Source organism: Polyodon spathula, chromosome 46, assembly GCF_017654505.1.
Source record: "Polyodon spathula isolate WHYD16114869_AA chromosome 46, ASM1765450v1, whole genome shotgun sequence".
NCBI classification, from domain to species: domain Eukaryota; kingdom Metazoa; phylum Chordata; class Actinopteri; order Acipenseriformes; family Polyodontidae; genus Polyodon; species Polyodon spathula.
Genome location: NC_054579.1, coordinates 640,838 through 655,837, shown reverse-complemented (window position 1 = coordinate 655,837; position 15,000 = coordinate 640,838). Strand labels below are relative to the sequence as shown.

The following is a 15,000-nucleotide window of genomic DNA, read 5'->3' as shown; positions in this document are numbered from 1 at the left end:
CAGCGGGAGTCTGATTCTCCTAGTGAAAGCAGGACTGGATCACACTGCTGTGCAGCGGGAGTCTGATTCCCGGGAGGTTTGTGACGTCTCTCTCCGGCCCTCTGTTTGTGAATGGGGAGGTTTGTGACGTCTCTCCGGCTCTCTGTTTGTGAATGGGGAGGTTGGTGACGTCTCTTTCCGGCTCTCTGTTCCCAGGTATCTATATCCCAGAGGATGACCAGAGCGCTCCGCCACCCTACAGGGGTCTGGGGGTACGCATTGAGGACAACGTGCTGATAACAGAGGAGGGGGGACCCCTGATACTGTCCGCAGACACCCCAAAAGAGATTGCCGACATCGAGAGAGTCTGTGCTGGAGGAGACTGAGAGAAGAGACGGGAGAGAGGGAGGGGAGAGACAAGAGGAGTGATGGGGAGAGGGGAGAGAGAGGAGATTAAAGGAAGGGAGAGGGGAGGAGGAGAGGAGAGAGATGAGGGGAGAGGAGAGGAGATGAGGAGATTAAAGGAAGGGAGAGGGGAGGAGGAGAGGAGAGAGGAGAGAGAGAGGAGAGGAGAGGAGGAGGAGAGGAGGAGGAGGAGGAGGAGGAGGAGATGGGAGAGGAGAGGCGAGGCAAGAGATGAGGGGAGGAGAGAGGAGGAGATGGGAGAGAGATAAGAGAGGAGAGAGGAGGAGATGGGAGAGAGATAAGAGAGAGGAGAGAGGAGGAGATGGGAGAGAGATAAGAGAGAGGAGAGAGGAGGAGATGAGAGGAGAGGAGAGGAGAGAGATAAGAGGAGAGGAGAGGAGAGGAGAGGAGAGGAGAGGAGAGGAGAGGAGAGGAGAGGAGAGGAGAGGAGAGGAGAGGAGAGGAGAGACACACACACACACACTCTCAAATGACCCTCATTGATGTACCCTGGTGAGTCAGGGCTGTTATTTGTGGGGAAGCAGATTCAGTGGAAAGGAGACACCGTTTCATTGAAAATCTTCACAAACTCTGCGATTGGAGGAGAAAAGCTTCAGAACCGTTTACCAGCAAGAGAACTGGAATCAAATCAAATCTATTCAATACAAATAAAATTAAAACAAAACATCTTGACTGGGTTTATTATATTGTGTATTTTTTTCTTTTTCGTTTACAATTCAAAAATCGAAACAGTGGAATTTTTTATTTTTTTTTGGTGCTTTTCCTGAGATTTGATTGGCTCTTGTAATGCCAATTGGGAAATATTCAAATGTTAACATTACAGCCAATAAAATCGCGTGAAAGCACAAGGTGGGCGGAGCTCATTTGCTCAGCTTTCACTGGACTCTATGAAGCTGAATCAGTTCATTCTATATAGAGGGGGTGCAATTCAATATGTTAACAAGGGAACATTATTCAGCAGCTTTCACTGGACTCTATGAAGCTGAATCAGTTCATTCTATATAGAGGGGGTGCAATTCAATATGTTAACAAGGGAACATTATTCAGCAGCTTTCACTGGACTCTATGAAGCTGAATCAGTTCATTCTATATAGAGGGGGTGCAATTCAATATGATAACAAGGGAACATTATTCAGCAGCTTTCACTGGACTCTATGAAGCTGAATCAGTTCATTCTATATAGAGGGGGTGCAATTCAATATGTTAACAAGGGAACATTATTCAGCAGCTTTCACTGGACTCTATGAAGCTGAATCAGTTCATTCTATATAGAGGGGGTGCAATTCAATATGTTAACAAGGGAACATTATTCAGCAGCTTTCACTGGACTCTATGAAGCTGAATCAGTTCATTCTATATAGAGGGGGTGCAATTCAATATGTTAACAAGGGAACATTATTCAGCAGCTTTCACTGGACTCTATGAAGCTGAGGGAGTTCATTCTATATAGAGGGGGTGCAATTCAATATGATAACAAGGGAACATTATTCAGCAGCTTTCACTGGACTCTATGAAGCTGAATCAGTTCATTCTATATAGAGGGGGTGCAATTCAATATGTTAACAAGGGAACATTATTCAGCAGCTTTCACTGGACTCTATGAAGCTGAATGAGTTCATTCTATATAGAGGGGGTGCAATTCAATATGTTAACAAGGGAACATTATTCAGCAGCTTTCACTGGACTCTATGAAGCTGAGGGAGTTCATTCTATATAGAGGGGGTGCAATTCAATATGTTAACAAGGGAACATTATTCAGCAGCTTTCACTGGACTCTATGAAGCTGAATCAGTTCATTCTATATAGAGGGGGTGCAATTCAATATGTTAACAAGGGAACATTATTCAGCAGCTTTCACTGGACTCTATGAAGCTGAAGGGAGTTCATTCTATATAGAGGGGGTGCAATTCAATATGTTAACAAGGGAACATTATTCAGCAGCTTTCACTGGACTCTATGAAGCTGAGAGTTCATTCTATATAGAGGGGGTGCAATTCAATATGTTAACAAGGGAACATTATTCAGCAGCTTTCACTGGACTCTATGAAGCTGAATCAGTTCATTCTATATAGAGGGGGTGCAATTCAATATGTTAACAAGGGAACATTATTCAGCAGCTTTCACTGGACTCTATGAAGCTGAGGGAGTTCATTCTATATAGAGGGTGTGCAATTCAATATGAGATGCAAGGGAACATTATTAAGCAGCTTTGCCCGCAGCTGTACATGATGTATCGTAATAGAGGTCTGTATCGCTTGTGATACGAGACCCACAGCGTAAAGAGGTCTGTATCGCTTGTGATACGAGACCTCCCAGAACATGCCTCACCATGGCCGCGGGTGCAGAGGCATGCTGGGAGCTGTAGTCCTAGCCATGAAGTTCATTCTACCCCATATATATATATATAGAGAGAGAGAGAGAGAGAGAAAGAGAGAAAAAGAAAGATTTTTTTTAAGTTATCCAATACCGCCATCTACAGGACGACCCCCAACTCGATGCCTCGTCTTCGGCTTTCAAGCGAGAGGCCGCAGGGACGTGACCCCCCCCCCCCCCCCCCTCCCCCTCTCCCCCCCCCCCCCCCCCCCCCCCCTCCCCCCCCCCCTCCCCCCCCCCCCCCCCCGGAGTGGGGGGGAACAAGCAGGGGGGGGGGCGGGCCCCTTTTGTCTTTTTGTTCGCGGAGACAAACAGCCTCTTTGTCTCTCTCCTTTTCGAGAGAGAGAGAAAAAAAAAAAAAAAACCCCACCACACAAAAAAAAAAAAAAAAAAAAAAAGCCCCGCAAAAACCGGATCCGAGCAGCGGGCGAGCGAGCGAGCGAGTCCGGCACCGAGCGAACCCAGATCCGCCGCCGCCGCCGCCGCCGCCGCACCGACACCCCGGAGCGGGTCCCGGAGAAGCGGCTCAGCGCTCTGCCAGCCCCGGAGCGGCGACACCGCGGCGGGACGAGAACAACAACAACAGGAATAAAAAGCAGAAAAAAAACATTGTAGCGGTTTTGTTTTTTGTTTTTTTAAAGAAAAAAAAAAAAAAAAGATTTTTTTTTTTTTTTAAATTGTTTTTTTTTTTTTTTTGGTTTTTTTTTTTTTTAAGAGGAAGAAGAAAAAATATTTATAAATATCTATATTTATATGCCTGTGTGAGAAAGAGAAGGAGAGAGAAACAAAACGACTTCAAAATTTAAAGATATATTAAGAGAAAGGGAGAGAGAAAACGCGAATGGAGAAGAGGAATCGGCGATTAGCAGAGAGAGAGAAGGGAAACACGAACTAATAATAATAATAATAATAATAATAATAATAATAATAATAATACAAACAGCCGCTGTGGGGATTTAAAATTGCAATTTGCAAAAACATTACTTTTTTTTTTTTTAAGAAAACACAACGCAGATTTTGGGTTTTTTTTTTATTTGCTTTTGTTTACCTGCCTTATATTAAAAATAAATAAAGATGCATCCATAATATCTCAGACAGCGCGACCCTCCCCTTCCGATTATTCTCGATTATTATCGATTTTATTTCTTGCAAACTCGCATTGCTTTCCACCCTACAAACCGGGCTGAAACAATCGGGCTTTCTCGATGCATCGCAGGCAGAGGGTTTGAGGACAGCAAACGCGGGTCGTTTTCTTTTAAATCCTGCAAATTTATTTTGATTCCCCCCCCCTCTCCAAAACACACACCATCGAAGACAACAGAAGATTTTGCAAAACATTTTAGAGGCTTGCAAATAATGCACGCCAAAAGAACCGTGCATTTTCATTATTATTATTATATTAGTTGCCCGGTTATTAATTAACGACCGATTAATTAATAAATCAAGATCCAATTGTCATTTTAAAACTCGCTTGCTAGTTTTCAAACACAACCAGAGAAGTAAAAAGGAGGCAGTGATTGATTATTTATAGATTTTTTTCACGCTGTCCCGTCTCTCACCTCGGACACAAACTAGGCAAGCCTCCCCCGATCGCTAATTCCTAATCAAAGCGAAATTATGCTTTTTTTTAAAAAAAAAAATAAATAGCTGTTAGTACACACAGCCAAAAAAACAAACAAAAAAACACAAAACACTTTTTTTCCTAACGTGTTTTTGTGTCTGTGTGCCATTTGTGGTCTACGAACTGGCCTCGATTGGTCACGATTAATCGGTTTTCTTTTTAAATAATATTAATTCGATAACAATTGTCTTATTTTTTTTTTGATCCCATAAGTAAGCCCGCTTTTATAAAGAGACTTCCCAGCCAACCAAAATCCGCTTTTAAACAAAAAATAAAATCCGAAATAACAGCAGGGCGATTGGTATTAGTCGATTAATCGATCCCCTCACGATCAAAATCGGCACAGAATCGAGTTGGTTACGAGAAACAAAACAAAAAAAAAGGGGGATTTGAGGAGAGCGGGTGGTGGTGGCTTTAATATGTAACAGGTGGAGTTTATTTTATTTATTTTTTAAAATAATAAAAAATAAATTATTCGAGTCAGGGGGTGGGATGTTATGTGTAAGGAGGGAGGGGGGAGTGACACCCATCTCACTGTGCAAAACAGACCCGACTTGGGACCGTGCCTGTGACAGCGTGTAGAGCTATTACTATTATTATTATTATATTATTATTATTATTATTATTTTTTTGGGGGGGTGACCGTGCATTATTGCCCAGGGTGAGATGCCCTTACTGGAGATCAGGAGCTGCATTGACAAGGCGATGCCTCAGCCAGCGACCGCGTTGTCGCATTTCTCAATCCGTCCGTGAAGCATCAAAGTTTGGGGAGGGTGTAGTTTTAGATTTATTTCGTCCTGTGGAGAAAGAGAAAGAGAAAGAGGAGGTGGAGGAGGAGGTGGAGTCCTCACATATTCACTTCTCTCTTTTTTTTTTTTTATTTTTTTTTTTTTTGCAAGTGTGTGTTTGACGTTGTAATATTATTACCCAAGCCAGTGATGCTGGATAATAATGGGAACAGGGATCCTGTAACGGGGTGGGGATCAATCTTTGGATATTACCACATGAGTTAAACTAAATACTCTAGTCTCTCTCTCTCTCTTTTTTTTTTTAATTAATATTTCCTCCCTCCTTCTCTCCAAAAAAAAAAAAATACAAACACACAGAGAGAGGAGAATAACGCTTGGGAGGGGGGGGAAAAAGGATTGGAGAAAGAATAAAAGACGTTGTATTTATCATACTCTTTTTTATATATATATATAAATAAAGGAAAACTTGTTTTTTTTGGTTGCTATTGTTATTATTTGTGATTTTTGTGGAAAATGGCCGATAATGTTTTGGAGCCCGGCCCGCCTTCAGCCAAGCGGCCTAAACTCTCCTCGCCGGCGCTGTCGGTCTCTGCGAGCGACGGGACAGGTAAATATAACCCTTAAACCTGCTTATTTTACCGTGTTTTTATTCACAATGTCCTTTAAAACATTTATTTTAGGTGGGGAGGTTTTATTTGAGAGTCAATTCGTTCGTGTTTAGATGTGTGTGTAGGAAGAGGGGGGGGGGGAGGGTTGGTAAAATAAAAAATAAAAATTTACGCCACGATAAGATAAACAAACGCTTTTTTTTTTTTCTTTTAATCTTTATATATCGAGTACGTTAAAATGTGTTTTTTTTTTAAGTTATAGAGTGAGGTTTTGCCCTTAAAAAAAAAAAAAAATTGTTGGTAGGTTTTGTTGCAGATTTTAAAATTGTGTAAAAATATATTGCACGGGTTTATTGTCAAAAGAAAAAAAAAAAAAGAATTGATTTAGTTTCTATATCCTGTCCCTTTTGTTCAAAACAAACAAACGTTTTGTTTTTACTTTTTTTTAATGTGTTTTAAAAAGTCGTTTCTGTTGTTAAATTATCCGCTGTTTTGAGTCGAGGCCTGTTTTTTTATCTTCATTGTTCATAGTCTTCCTCGCTTATTTTTCTTAGTTTTCATCCCCTTTTTTTCTGTTAAACGTGTAAATTACGTGTTTCAACGCGTTATATAATCTTATCAAAGCCTCTGTCTTCTTTTTTTAAATATAATTTTATTTCTAAACTCGACACATTTTGTGTATTTTGTTTTTGTAATAAGGTGGATTTGGCTTGTGTCTTTGTTAAGTGTTTCCCCTTCTCGGTTATTTCTCTTTTTTTTTAAAAAAACATTTCACATTTGTTATACCTACAAACTCTGTTTTTAATGCAAGATTTTTTAAAGGTTTGTTTCAGAGTGTAAATGAAGTCGATGGGATTACGTTGTTGTGTTTACTACGGGCTCTGGTATCAAATCAGATCGACAGCCTTGTGTTGATTCCCCTGAAAAATATTACTGGATCTCGCTTGTTGTTTTGTTCTTTTAAATGTTCTGCAATGTAACTGGCTTTTACAACACTGTGCTAAAAAAAAAAAAAAAAAAAAAAAAAAAAAAAAAAAACAGATTAAAATTTCTGTGGGTCTGTGTGTGTGTTTCTCATCTCTTGCTGTTGTAGTTTTGCAGTGTGTGTGTTTCTCATCTCTTGCTGTTGTAGTTTTGCAGTGTGTGTTTCTCATCTCTTGCTGTTGTAGTTTTGCAGTGTGTGTTTCTCATCTCTTGCTGTTGTAGTTTTAGTTTGCAGTGTGTGTGTGTGTTTCTCATCTCTTGCTGTTGTAGTTTTGCAGTGTGTGTTTCTCATCTCTTGCTGTTGTAGTTTTGCAGTGTGTGTGTTTCTCATCTCTTGCTGTTGTAGTTTTGCAGTGTGTGTGCGTTTCTCATCTCTTGCTGTTGTAGTTTTGCAGTGTGTGTTTCTCATCTCTTGCTGTTGTAGTTTTGCAGTGTGTGTTTCTCATCTCTTGCTGTTGTAGTTTTGCAGTGTGCGTTTCTCATCTCTTGCTGTTGTAGTTTTGCAGTGTGTGTTTCTCATCTCTTGCTGTTGTAGTTTTGCAGTGTGTGTTTCTCATCTCTTGCTGTTGTAGTTTTTTTGCATCTCTTGCTGTTGTAGTTTTGCAGTGTGCGTTTCTCATCTCTTGCTGTTGTAGTTTTGCAGTGTGCGTTTCTCATCTCTTGCTGTTGTAGTTTTGCAGTGTGCGTTTCTCATCTCTTGCTGTTGTAGTTTTGCAGTGTGCGTTTCTCATCTCTTGCTGTTGTAGTTTTGCAGTGTGTGTTTCTCATCTCTTGCTGTTGTAGTTTTGCAGTGTGTGTTTCTCATCTCTTGCTGTTGTAGTTTTGCAGCGTGCGTTTCTCATCTCTTGCTGTTGTAGTTTTGCAGTGTGCGTTTCTCATCTCTTGCTGTTGTAGTTTTGCAGTGTGCGTTTCTCATCTCTTGCTGTTGTAGTTTTGCAGTGTGCGTTTCTCATCTCTTGCTGTTGTAGTTTTTGTGTTTCTCATCTCTTGCTGTTGTAGTTTTGTGTGCGTTTCTCATCTCTTGCTGTTGTAGTTTTGCAGTGTGCGTTTCTCATCTCTTGCTGTTGTAGTTTTGCAGCGTGCGTTTCTCATCTCTTGCTGTCGTAGTTTTGCAGTGTGCGTTTCTCATCTCTTGCTGTTGTAGTTTTGCAGTGTGCGTTTCTCATCTCTTGCTGTTGTAGTTTTGCTGTGTGCGTTTCTCATCTCTTGCTGTTGTAGTTTTGCAGCGTGTGTGCGTTTCTCATCTCTTGCTGTTGTAGTTTTGCAGTGTGTGTTTCTCATCTCTTGCTGTTGTAGTTTTGCAGCGTGCGTTTCTCATCTCTTGCTGTTGTAGTTTTGCAGTGTGCGTTTCTCATCTCTTGCTGTTGTAGTTTTGCTGTGTGCGTTTCTCATCTCTTGCTGTTGTAGTTTTGCAGTGTGCGTTTCTCATCTCTTGCTGTTGTAGTTTTGCAGCGTGTGTGTGTTTCTCATCTCTTGCTGTTGTAGTTTTGCAGTGTGTGTGTGTTTCTCATCTCTTGCTGTTGTAGTTTTGCAGTGTGCGTTTCTCATCTCTTGCTGTCGTAGTTTTGCAGCGTGCGTTTCTCATCTCTTGCTGTTGTAGTTTTGCAGCGTGCGTTTCTCATCTCTTGCTGTTGTAGTTTTGCAGCGTGCGTTTCTCATCTCTTGCTGTTGTAGTTTTGCAGCGTGCGTTTCTCATCTCTTGCTGTTGTAGTTTTGCAGCGTGCGTTTCTCATCTCTTGCTGTTGTAGTTTTGCAGTGTGCGTTTCTCATCTCTTGCTGTTGTAGTTTTGCAGCGTGTGTGCGTTTCTCATCTCTTGCTGTTGTAGTTTTGCAGTGTGCGTTTCTCATCTCTTGCTGTTGTAGTTTTGCAGCGTGCGTTTCTCATCTCTTGCTGTCGTAGTTTTGCAGCGTGCGTTTCTCATCTCTTGCTGTCGTAGTTTTGCAGCGTGCGTTTCTCATCTCTTGCTGTCGTAGTTTTGCAGTGCGTGCGTTTCTCATCTCTTGCTGTTGTAGTTTTGCAGCGTGTGCGTTTCTCATCTCTTGCTGTTGTAGTTTTGCAGCGTGTGCGTTTCTCATCTCTTGCTGTTGTAGTTTTGCAGTGTGCGTTTCTCATCTCTTGCTGTTGTAGTTTTGCAGTGTGCGTTTCTCATCTCTTGCTGTTGTAGTTTTGCAGTGTGCGTTTCTCATCTCTTGCTGTTGTAGTTTTGCAGCGTGTGTTTCTCATCTCTTGCTGTTGTAGTTTTGCAGTGTGCGTTTCTCATCTCTTGCTGTTGTAGTTTTGCAGCGTGTGTGTGTGTGCGTTTCTCATCTCTTGCTGTTGTAGTTTTGCAGCGTGTGTTTTCGTGGTGTCTTTGCACACAGTTGCCGGTGGCAGTTCCACAGCTGTACAGTGTTCACAAGCGCATAGACTGGTGTGATGTGCCCTCTCTGTGCTTCCATTGCTCGTGTGTAGCAAAGTCTCTGTTTCTGCATGTTTAATTGTTACTGTGTGTGTGTGTGTAGCACGTTGCATATGTTTGATCGCTTTATTATATAGTGTGTGTGTATTATATTTGTGTGTGTGCGTGTATATTACGCGTGTGTATATTCGGTGTGTGCACAGTATTAAAACACCTCAATATTTCTCATTTAGATACTTTTTTTTATACATTTATCTGCATGAAAATAAATGTCTCTCAACAACCAGCGATATTGAATCGAGGCGCTGCTGTGTGGAAACGCTACCCCGCTTCGTGTTTGAATTGGTTAGAGGCGCTCCTGTGTGGAAACGCTACCCCGCTTCGTGTTTGAATTGGTTAGAGGCGCTCCTGTGTGGAAACGCTACCCCGCTTCGTGTTTGAATTGGTTAGAGGCGCTCCTGTGTGGAAACGCTACCCCGCTTCGTGTTTGAATTGGTTAGAGGCGCTCCTGTGTGGAAACGCTACCCCGCTTCGTGTTTGAATTGGTTAGAGGCGCTCCTGTGTGGAAACGCTACCCCGCTTCGTGTTTGAATTGGTTAGAGGCGCTGCTGTGTGGAAACGCTACCCCGCTTCGTGTTTGAATTGGTTAGAGGCGCTCCTGTGTGGAAACGCTACCCCGCTTCGTGTTTGAATTGGTTAGAGGCGCTCCTGTGTGGAAACGCTACCCCGCTTCGTGTTTGAATTGGTTAGAGGCGCTGCTGTGTGGAAACGCTACCCCGCTTCGTGTTTGAATTGGTTAGAGGCGCTGCTGTGTGGAAACGCTACCCCGCTTCGTGTTTGAATTGGTTAGAGGCGCTCCTGTGTGGAAACGCTACCCCGCTTCGTGTTTGAATTGGTTAGAGGCGCTGCTGTGTGGAAACGCTACCCCGCTTCGTGTTTGAATTGGTTAGAGGCGCTGCTGTGTGGAAACGCTACCCCGCTTCGTGTTTGAATTGGTTAGAGGCGCTCCTGTGTGGAAACGCTACCCCGCTTCGTGTTTGAATTGGTTAGAGGCGCTCCTGTGTGGAAACGCTACCCCGCTTCGTGTTTGAATTGGTTAGAGGCTGTGTGGAAACGCTACCCCGCTTCGTGTTTGAATTGGTTAGAGGCGCTCCTGTGTGGAAACGCTACCCCGCTTCGTGTTTGAATTGGTTAGAGGCGCTCCTGTGTGGAAACGCTACCCCGCTTCGTGTTTGAATTGGTTAGAGGCGCTCCTGTGTGGAAACGCTACCCCGCTTCGTGTTTGAATTGGTTAGAGGCGCTCCTGTGTGGAAACGCTACCCCGCTTCGTGTTTGAATTGGTTAGAGGCGCTCCTGTGTGGAAACGCTACCCCGCTTCGTGTTTGAATTGGTTAGAGGCGCTCCTGTGTGGAAACGCTACTTCGTGTTTGAATTGGTTAGAGGCGCTCCTGTGTGGAAACGCTACCCCGCTTCGTGTTTGAATTGGTTAGAGGCGCTCCTGTGTGGAAACGCTACCCCGCTTCGTGTTTGAATTGGTTAGAGGCGCTGCTGTGTGGAAACGCTACCCCGCTTCGTGTTTGAATTGGTTAGAGGCGCTCCTGTGTGGAAACGCTACCCCGCTTCGTGTTTGAATTGGTTAGAGGCGCTGGAAACGCTGTGTGGAAACGCTACCCCGCTTCGTGTTTGAATTGGTTAGAGGCGCTCCTGTGTGGAAACGCTACCCCGCTTCGTGTTTGAATTGGTTAGAGGCGCTCCTGTGTGGAAACGCTACCCCGCTTCGTGTTTGAATTGGTTAGAGGCGCTCCTGTGTGGAAACGCTACCCCGCTTCGTGTTTGAATTGGTTAGAGGCGCTCCTGTGTGGAAACGCTACCCCGCTTCGTGTTTGAATTGGTTAGAGGCGCTCCTGTGTGGAAACGCTACCCCGCTTCGGTGTTTGAATTGGTTAGAGGCGCTCCTGTGTGGAAACGCTACCCCGCTTCGTGTTTGAATTGGTTAGAGGCGCTCCTGTGTGGAAACGCTACCCCGCTTCGTGTTTGAATTGGTTAGAGGCGCTCCTGTGTGGAAACGCTACCCCGCTTCGTGTTTGAATTGGTTAGAGGCGCTCCTGTGTGGAAACGCTACCCCGCTTCGTGTTTGAATTGGTTAGAGGCGCTCCTGTGTGGAAACGCTACCCCGCTTCGTGTTTGAATTGGTTAGAGGCGCTCCTGTGTGGAAACGCTACCCCGCTTCGTGTTTGAATTGATTAGAGTCTCTGGAAAGTCTCTCCTGTTTTCTCCTTTCTGGCTGTGTGTTGCTTTTTAAAATTGCACACGTCCGTTTGAGACGGTCACTAAGTTGCCTGTATTTGCCATTTTCAGTTCAGTTTTTTGTTTTGATTTCGTACTGGCAAGAAATCAAAACCACAGTAGCAATGGGGTGTTATATGTGCACACCACACACTGTGTGTGATTCTGTAATATCTATCTACAGGGCTATCTACTGCACAGTTAGTTGTGATCCAGTCCTGCTTTCACTAGGAGTTTAATAATCAGACTCCCGCTGCACAGCAGTGTGATCCAGTCCTGCTTTCACTAGGAGTTTAATAATCAGACTCCCGCTGCACAGCAGTGTGATCCAGTCCTGCTTTCACTAGGAGTTTAATAATCAGACTCCCGCTGCACAGCAGTGTGATCCAGTCCTGCTTTCACTAGGAGTTTAATAATAAGACACACCTGAGCTTGTTCCCTAGACACACTGGGGGCTGATCAAGCTGGTAGCTGTGAAACTTCTGTTATAGGCTTTTTTCTTTCTGTTTAGCCTAATCTCTCTCTCTCTCTCTCTCTCCCTCCCCCCCTTCTAGATTTCGGCTCCCTGTTTGACCTGGAGCACGACCTCCCTGACGAGCTCATCAGCTCCACGGACCTGGGCCTCCAGAACGGGTCGGACCTGAGCCAGCTGCACACAAGCCTGGGCCAGACGGTCCCTCCCGACGCGGCCTCCAAACACAAGCAGCTTTCAGAGCTCCTGAGGGCCAGCAGCGCCTCGAACCTGGGGCCCGGCCAGGGAGGGGCCAACAGCAGCAACGCAGCGGCCATGGGCCTCCTTAATAACATGAAGCCCGGCTTGAGCCAGCAAGGCATGCTGGGAGGCCTGACCTCCGCCATGATGACGGCACAGACTGGGAACGGACAGCAGCAGCAGCAGCAAGGAATGATGGGAGGTCAGGTGATGAACGGCTCCCTGGCTGCGCCCCCTGCTGGTGGAGCTGGGAGGGGCCGGCCCGGGATGGCGTACCCTTCGAACGCGGGCGGCGGGATGGGAGGCGGGAATAACCTGCTGGCAGAGACCCTGCAGCAAGGAGTCAGGGGCCCTCATCCAGGGGCCATGAACAAGGTGAGATGGGTTTGTCGTTGCTGCAGAGGAGTTTGTGTGGATCAGGTAGATAATTCAGTTATTTCAACGGCAAACGTTGCCACTGGAAGTCTCTCTCAGCGTCTTGCACAGCAGTGTGATCCAGTCCTGCTTTCACTAGGAGTTTAATAATCAGACTCCCGCTGCACAGCAGTGTGATCCAGTCCTGCTTTCACTAGGAGTTTAATAATCAGACTCCCGCTGCACAGCAGTGTGATCCAGTCCTGGTTTCACTAGGAGTTTAATAATCAGACTCCTGCTGCACAGCGGTGTGATCCAGTCCTGCTTTCACTAGGAGTTTAATAATCAGACTCCCGCTGCACAGCAGTGTGATCCAGTCCTGCTTTCACTAGGAGTTTAATAATCAGACTCCCGCTGCACAGCAGTGTGATCCAGTCCTGCTTTCACTAGGAGTTTAATAATCAGACTCCCGCTGCACAGCGGTGTGATCCAGTCCTGCTTTCACTAGGAGTTTAATAATCAGACTCCCGCTGCACAGCGGTGTGATCCAGTCCTGCTTTCACTAGGAGTTTAATAATCAGACTCCCGCTGCACAGCAGTGTGATCCAGTCCTGCTTTCACTAGGAGTTTAATAATCAGACTCCCGCTGCACAGCAGTGTGATCCAGTCCTGCTTTCACTAGGAGTTTAATAATCAGACTCCCGCTGCACAGCAGTGTGATCCAGTCCTGCTTTCACTAGGAGTTTAATAATCAGACTCCCGCTGCACAGCAGTGTGATCCAGTCCTGCTTTCACTAGGAGTTTAATAATCAGACACACCTGAGCTTGTTAGCTAGACACACTGGGGGCTGATCAAGCTGGTAGCAGTGAAACCTGGACTGGATCACACTGCTGTGCAATAGGAGTCTGATTCTATACCCAGACAACCACTAATCCAGTGATGATAAAACTAGGTTGAGCCTCTTCAGCTCCAGTTAGTAAGAGAATCTGGGAGAGGGAGGAGGAGGGGGAGGGGGAGGGGGTCATCTTGCTGTCCCAGGAGCAGTGCCCCCCACCCCCTCGCGGTCTCCTGGTTTCTGGAACGCAGTGTTCAACACACCCCCCCAGTGTGAGTTTAAACTACGATCAACGCTGGCTCACCAGAATGGTCTCTCTCTCTGTCTGTCTGTCTCTCTCTCGTTCTCCTCTTAAATTCAAAGGTTGTTTATTCTCTGTCCTTCTCTTTCCTTCTCTCAGATTCAGAGGTGCTTTATTCTCTCTCAAATTTAAAGATGCTTTCTCTCTGTCTCGCTCACTTGCTGTCTGTCGCTCTCTCTTAAATTCAAATTCACAGGTGCTTTATTCCGTCTTTCTCCTCTCTGTCCGTCTCTCCACTTGCTCCTCTCTCCTTCTCTGATTCTCTCCCCCTCTCCCCCTCTTCTCTCTCCTCTCTCTTTCTCCCCCCCTCTCACTCTCTCTCTCTGCTCTCTCTGTGTCTCTCTCTCCTCTCTCTCTCCCCCTCACTCTCTATTTCTCTCTCTCTCTCTGTCTCTCTCAGGGTTTAGACTTCACTGTGTTGTTGATAATATCTTAAGTGTCGGTGTGATCTGTAATTGAGAAGTCCTCGAGCAGAGAGAGGAGAGTCAATATTGACGGCGTCTCAGTATGTCTGTTTATCTGTGTGTGTGCGTGTGCTTTACTGTCTTGCTCTGTCTCTCTTCTGCTATCTCTCTCTCCGTTTACAGTGAGATTTCTTTAAGCTAGGTTTGGATGCTGTTTGCCCGCTCCTCTGCTTCTTTGATTGGTTTGATGGCTAATTGGCAGGAGAGCAGTTGCCTTGGTGTAGTTTTACAGGGATGCAAACGAGACTCCTGCTGCATAGCTGTGTGATCCATTCCAGGATTCACAGCAGAGCTATAAAACAGATCTAAGAAATTCAATGGCAGGTGTTTCCTGTAGAAGTCTCTCTGTGTCTTCAGTGTCAATTCAATGGCAAACGTTTCCACTAGAAGTCTCTCTCAATGTCTTCAGTGTGAATTCAATGGCAAACGTTTCCACTAGAAGTCTCTCTGTGTCTTCACTAGAAGTCTAGAAGTCTCTCTCAGTGTCTTCAGTGTGAATTCAATGGCAAACGTTTCCACTAGAAGTCTCTCTCAGTGTCTTCAGTGTGAATTCAATGGCAAACGTTTCCACTAGAAGTCTCTCTCAGCGTCTTCAGTGTGAATTCAATGGCAAACGTTTCCACTAGAAGTCTCTCTCAGTGTCTTCAGTGTGAATTCAATGGCAAACGTTTCCACTAGAAGTCTCTCTCAGCGTCTTCAGTGTGAATTCAATGGCAAACGTTTCCACTAGAAGTCTCTCTCAGCGTCTTCAGTGTGAATTCAATGGCAGGTGTTTCCTGTAGAAGTCTCTCTTTCTCTCTGTATTCAGTGTGTGGTTCTGTTTCCTCAGATTGGTATGATGGGATCCGCGGGTCCCTACGGCTCCCCCTACGGGCAGAACTCAACCCAGCATCTTGGCGCGGGGGGAC

General features: G+C 45.0%; 2 protein-coding genes across 2 annotated transcripts in view; both read left to right on the top strand.

Moving 5' to 3' along the window:
- Positions 1-421, top strand: part of xpnpep3 (X-prolyl aminopeptidase 3, mitochondrial) — a gene marked incomplete at its 5' end in the record, with an annotated part of 6,084 nt that extends 5,663 nt beyond the window's left edge. Inside the window, one exon of the mRNA XM_041237961.1 lies at positions 196-421. Within this exon, the coding sequence (XP_041093895.1) occupies positions 196-365 (170 nt within the window). The remainder of the gene's footprint in view (positions 1-195) is intronic.
- The window catches only part of LOC121306077 (histone acetyltransferase p300-like), a 456,244-nt gene that overhangs the window by 434,953 nt on the left and 6,291 nt on the right, over positions 1-15,000 (top strand).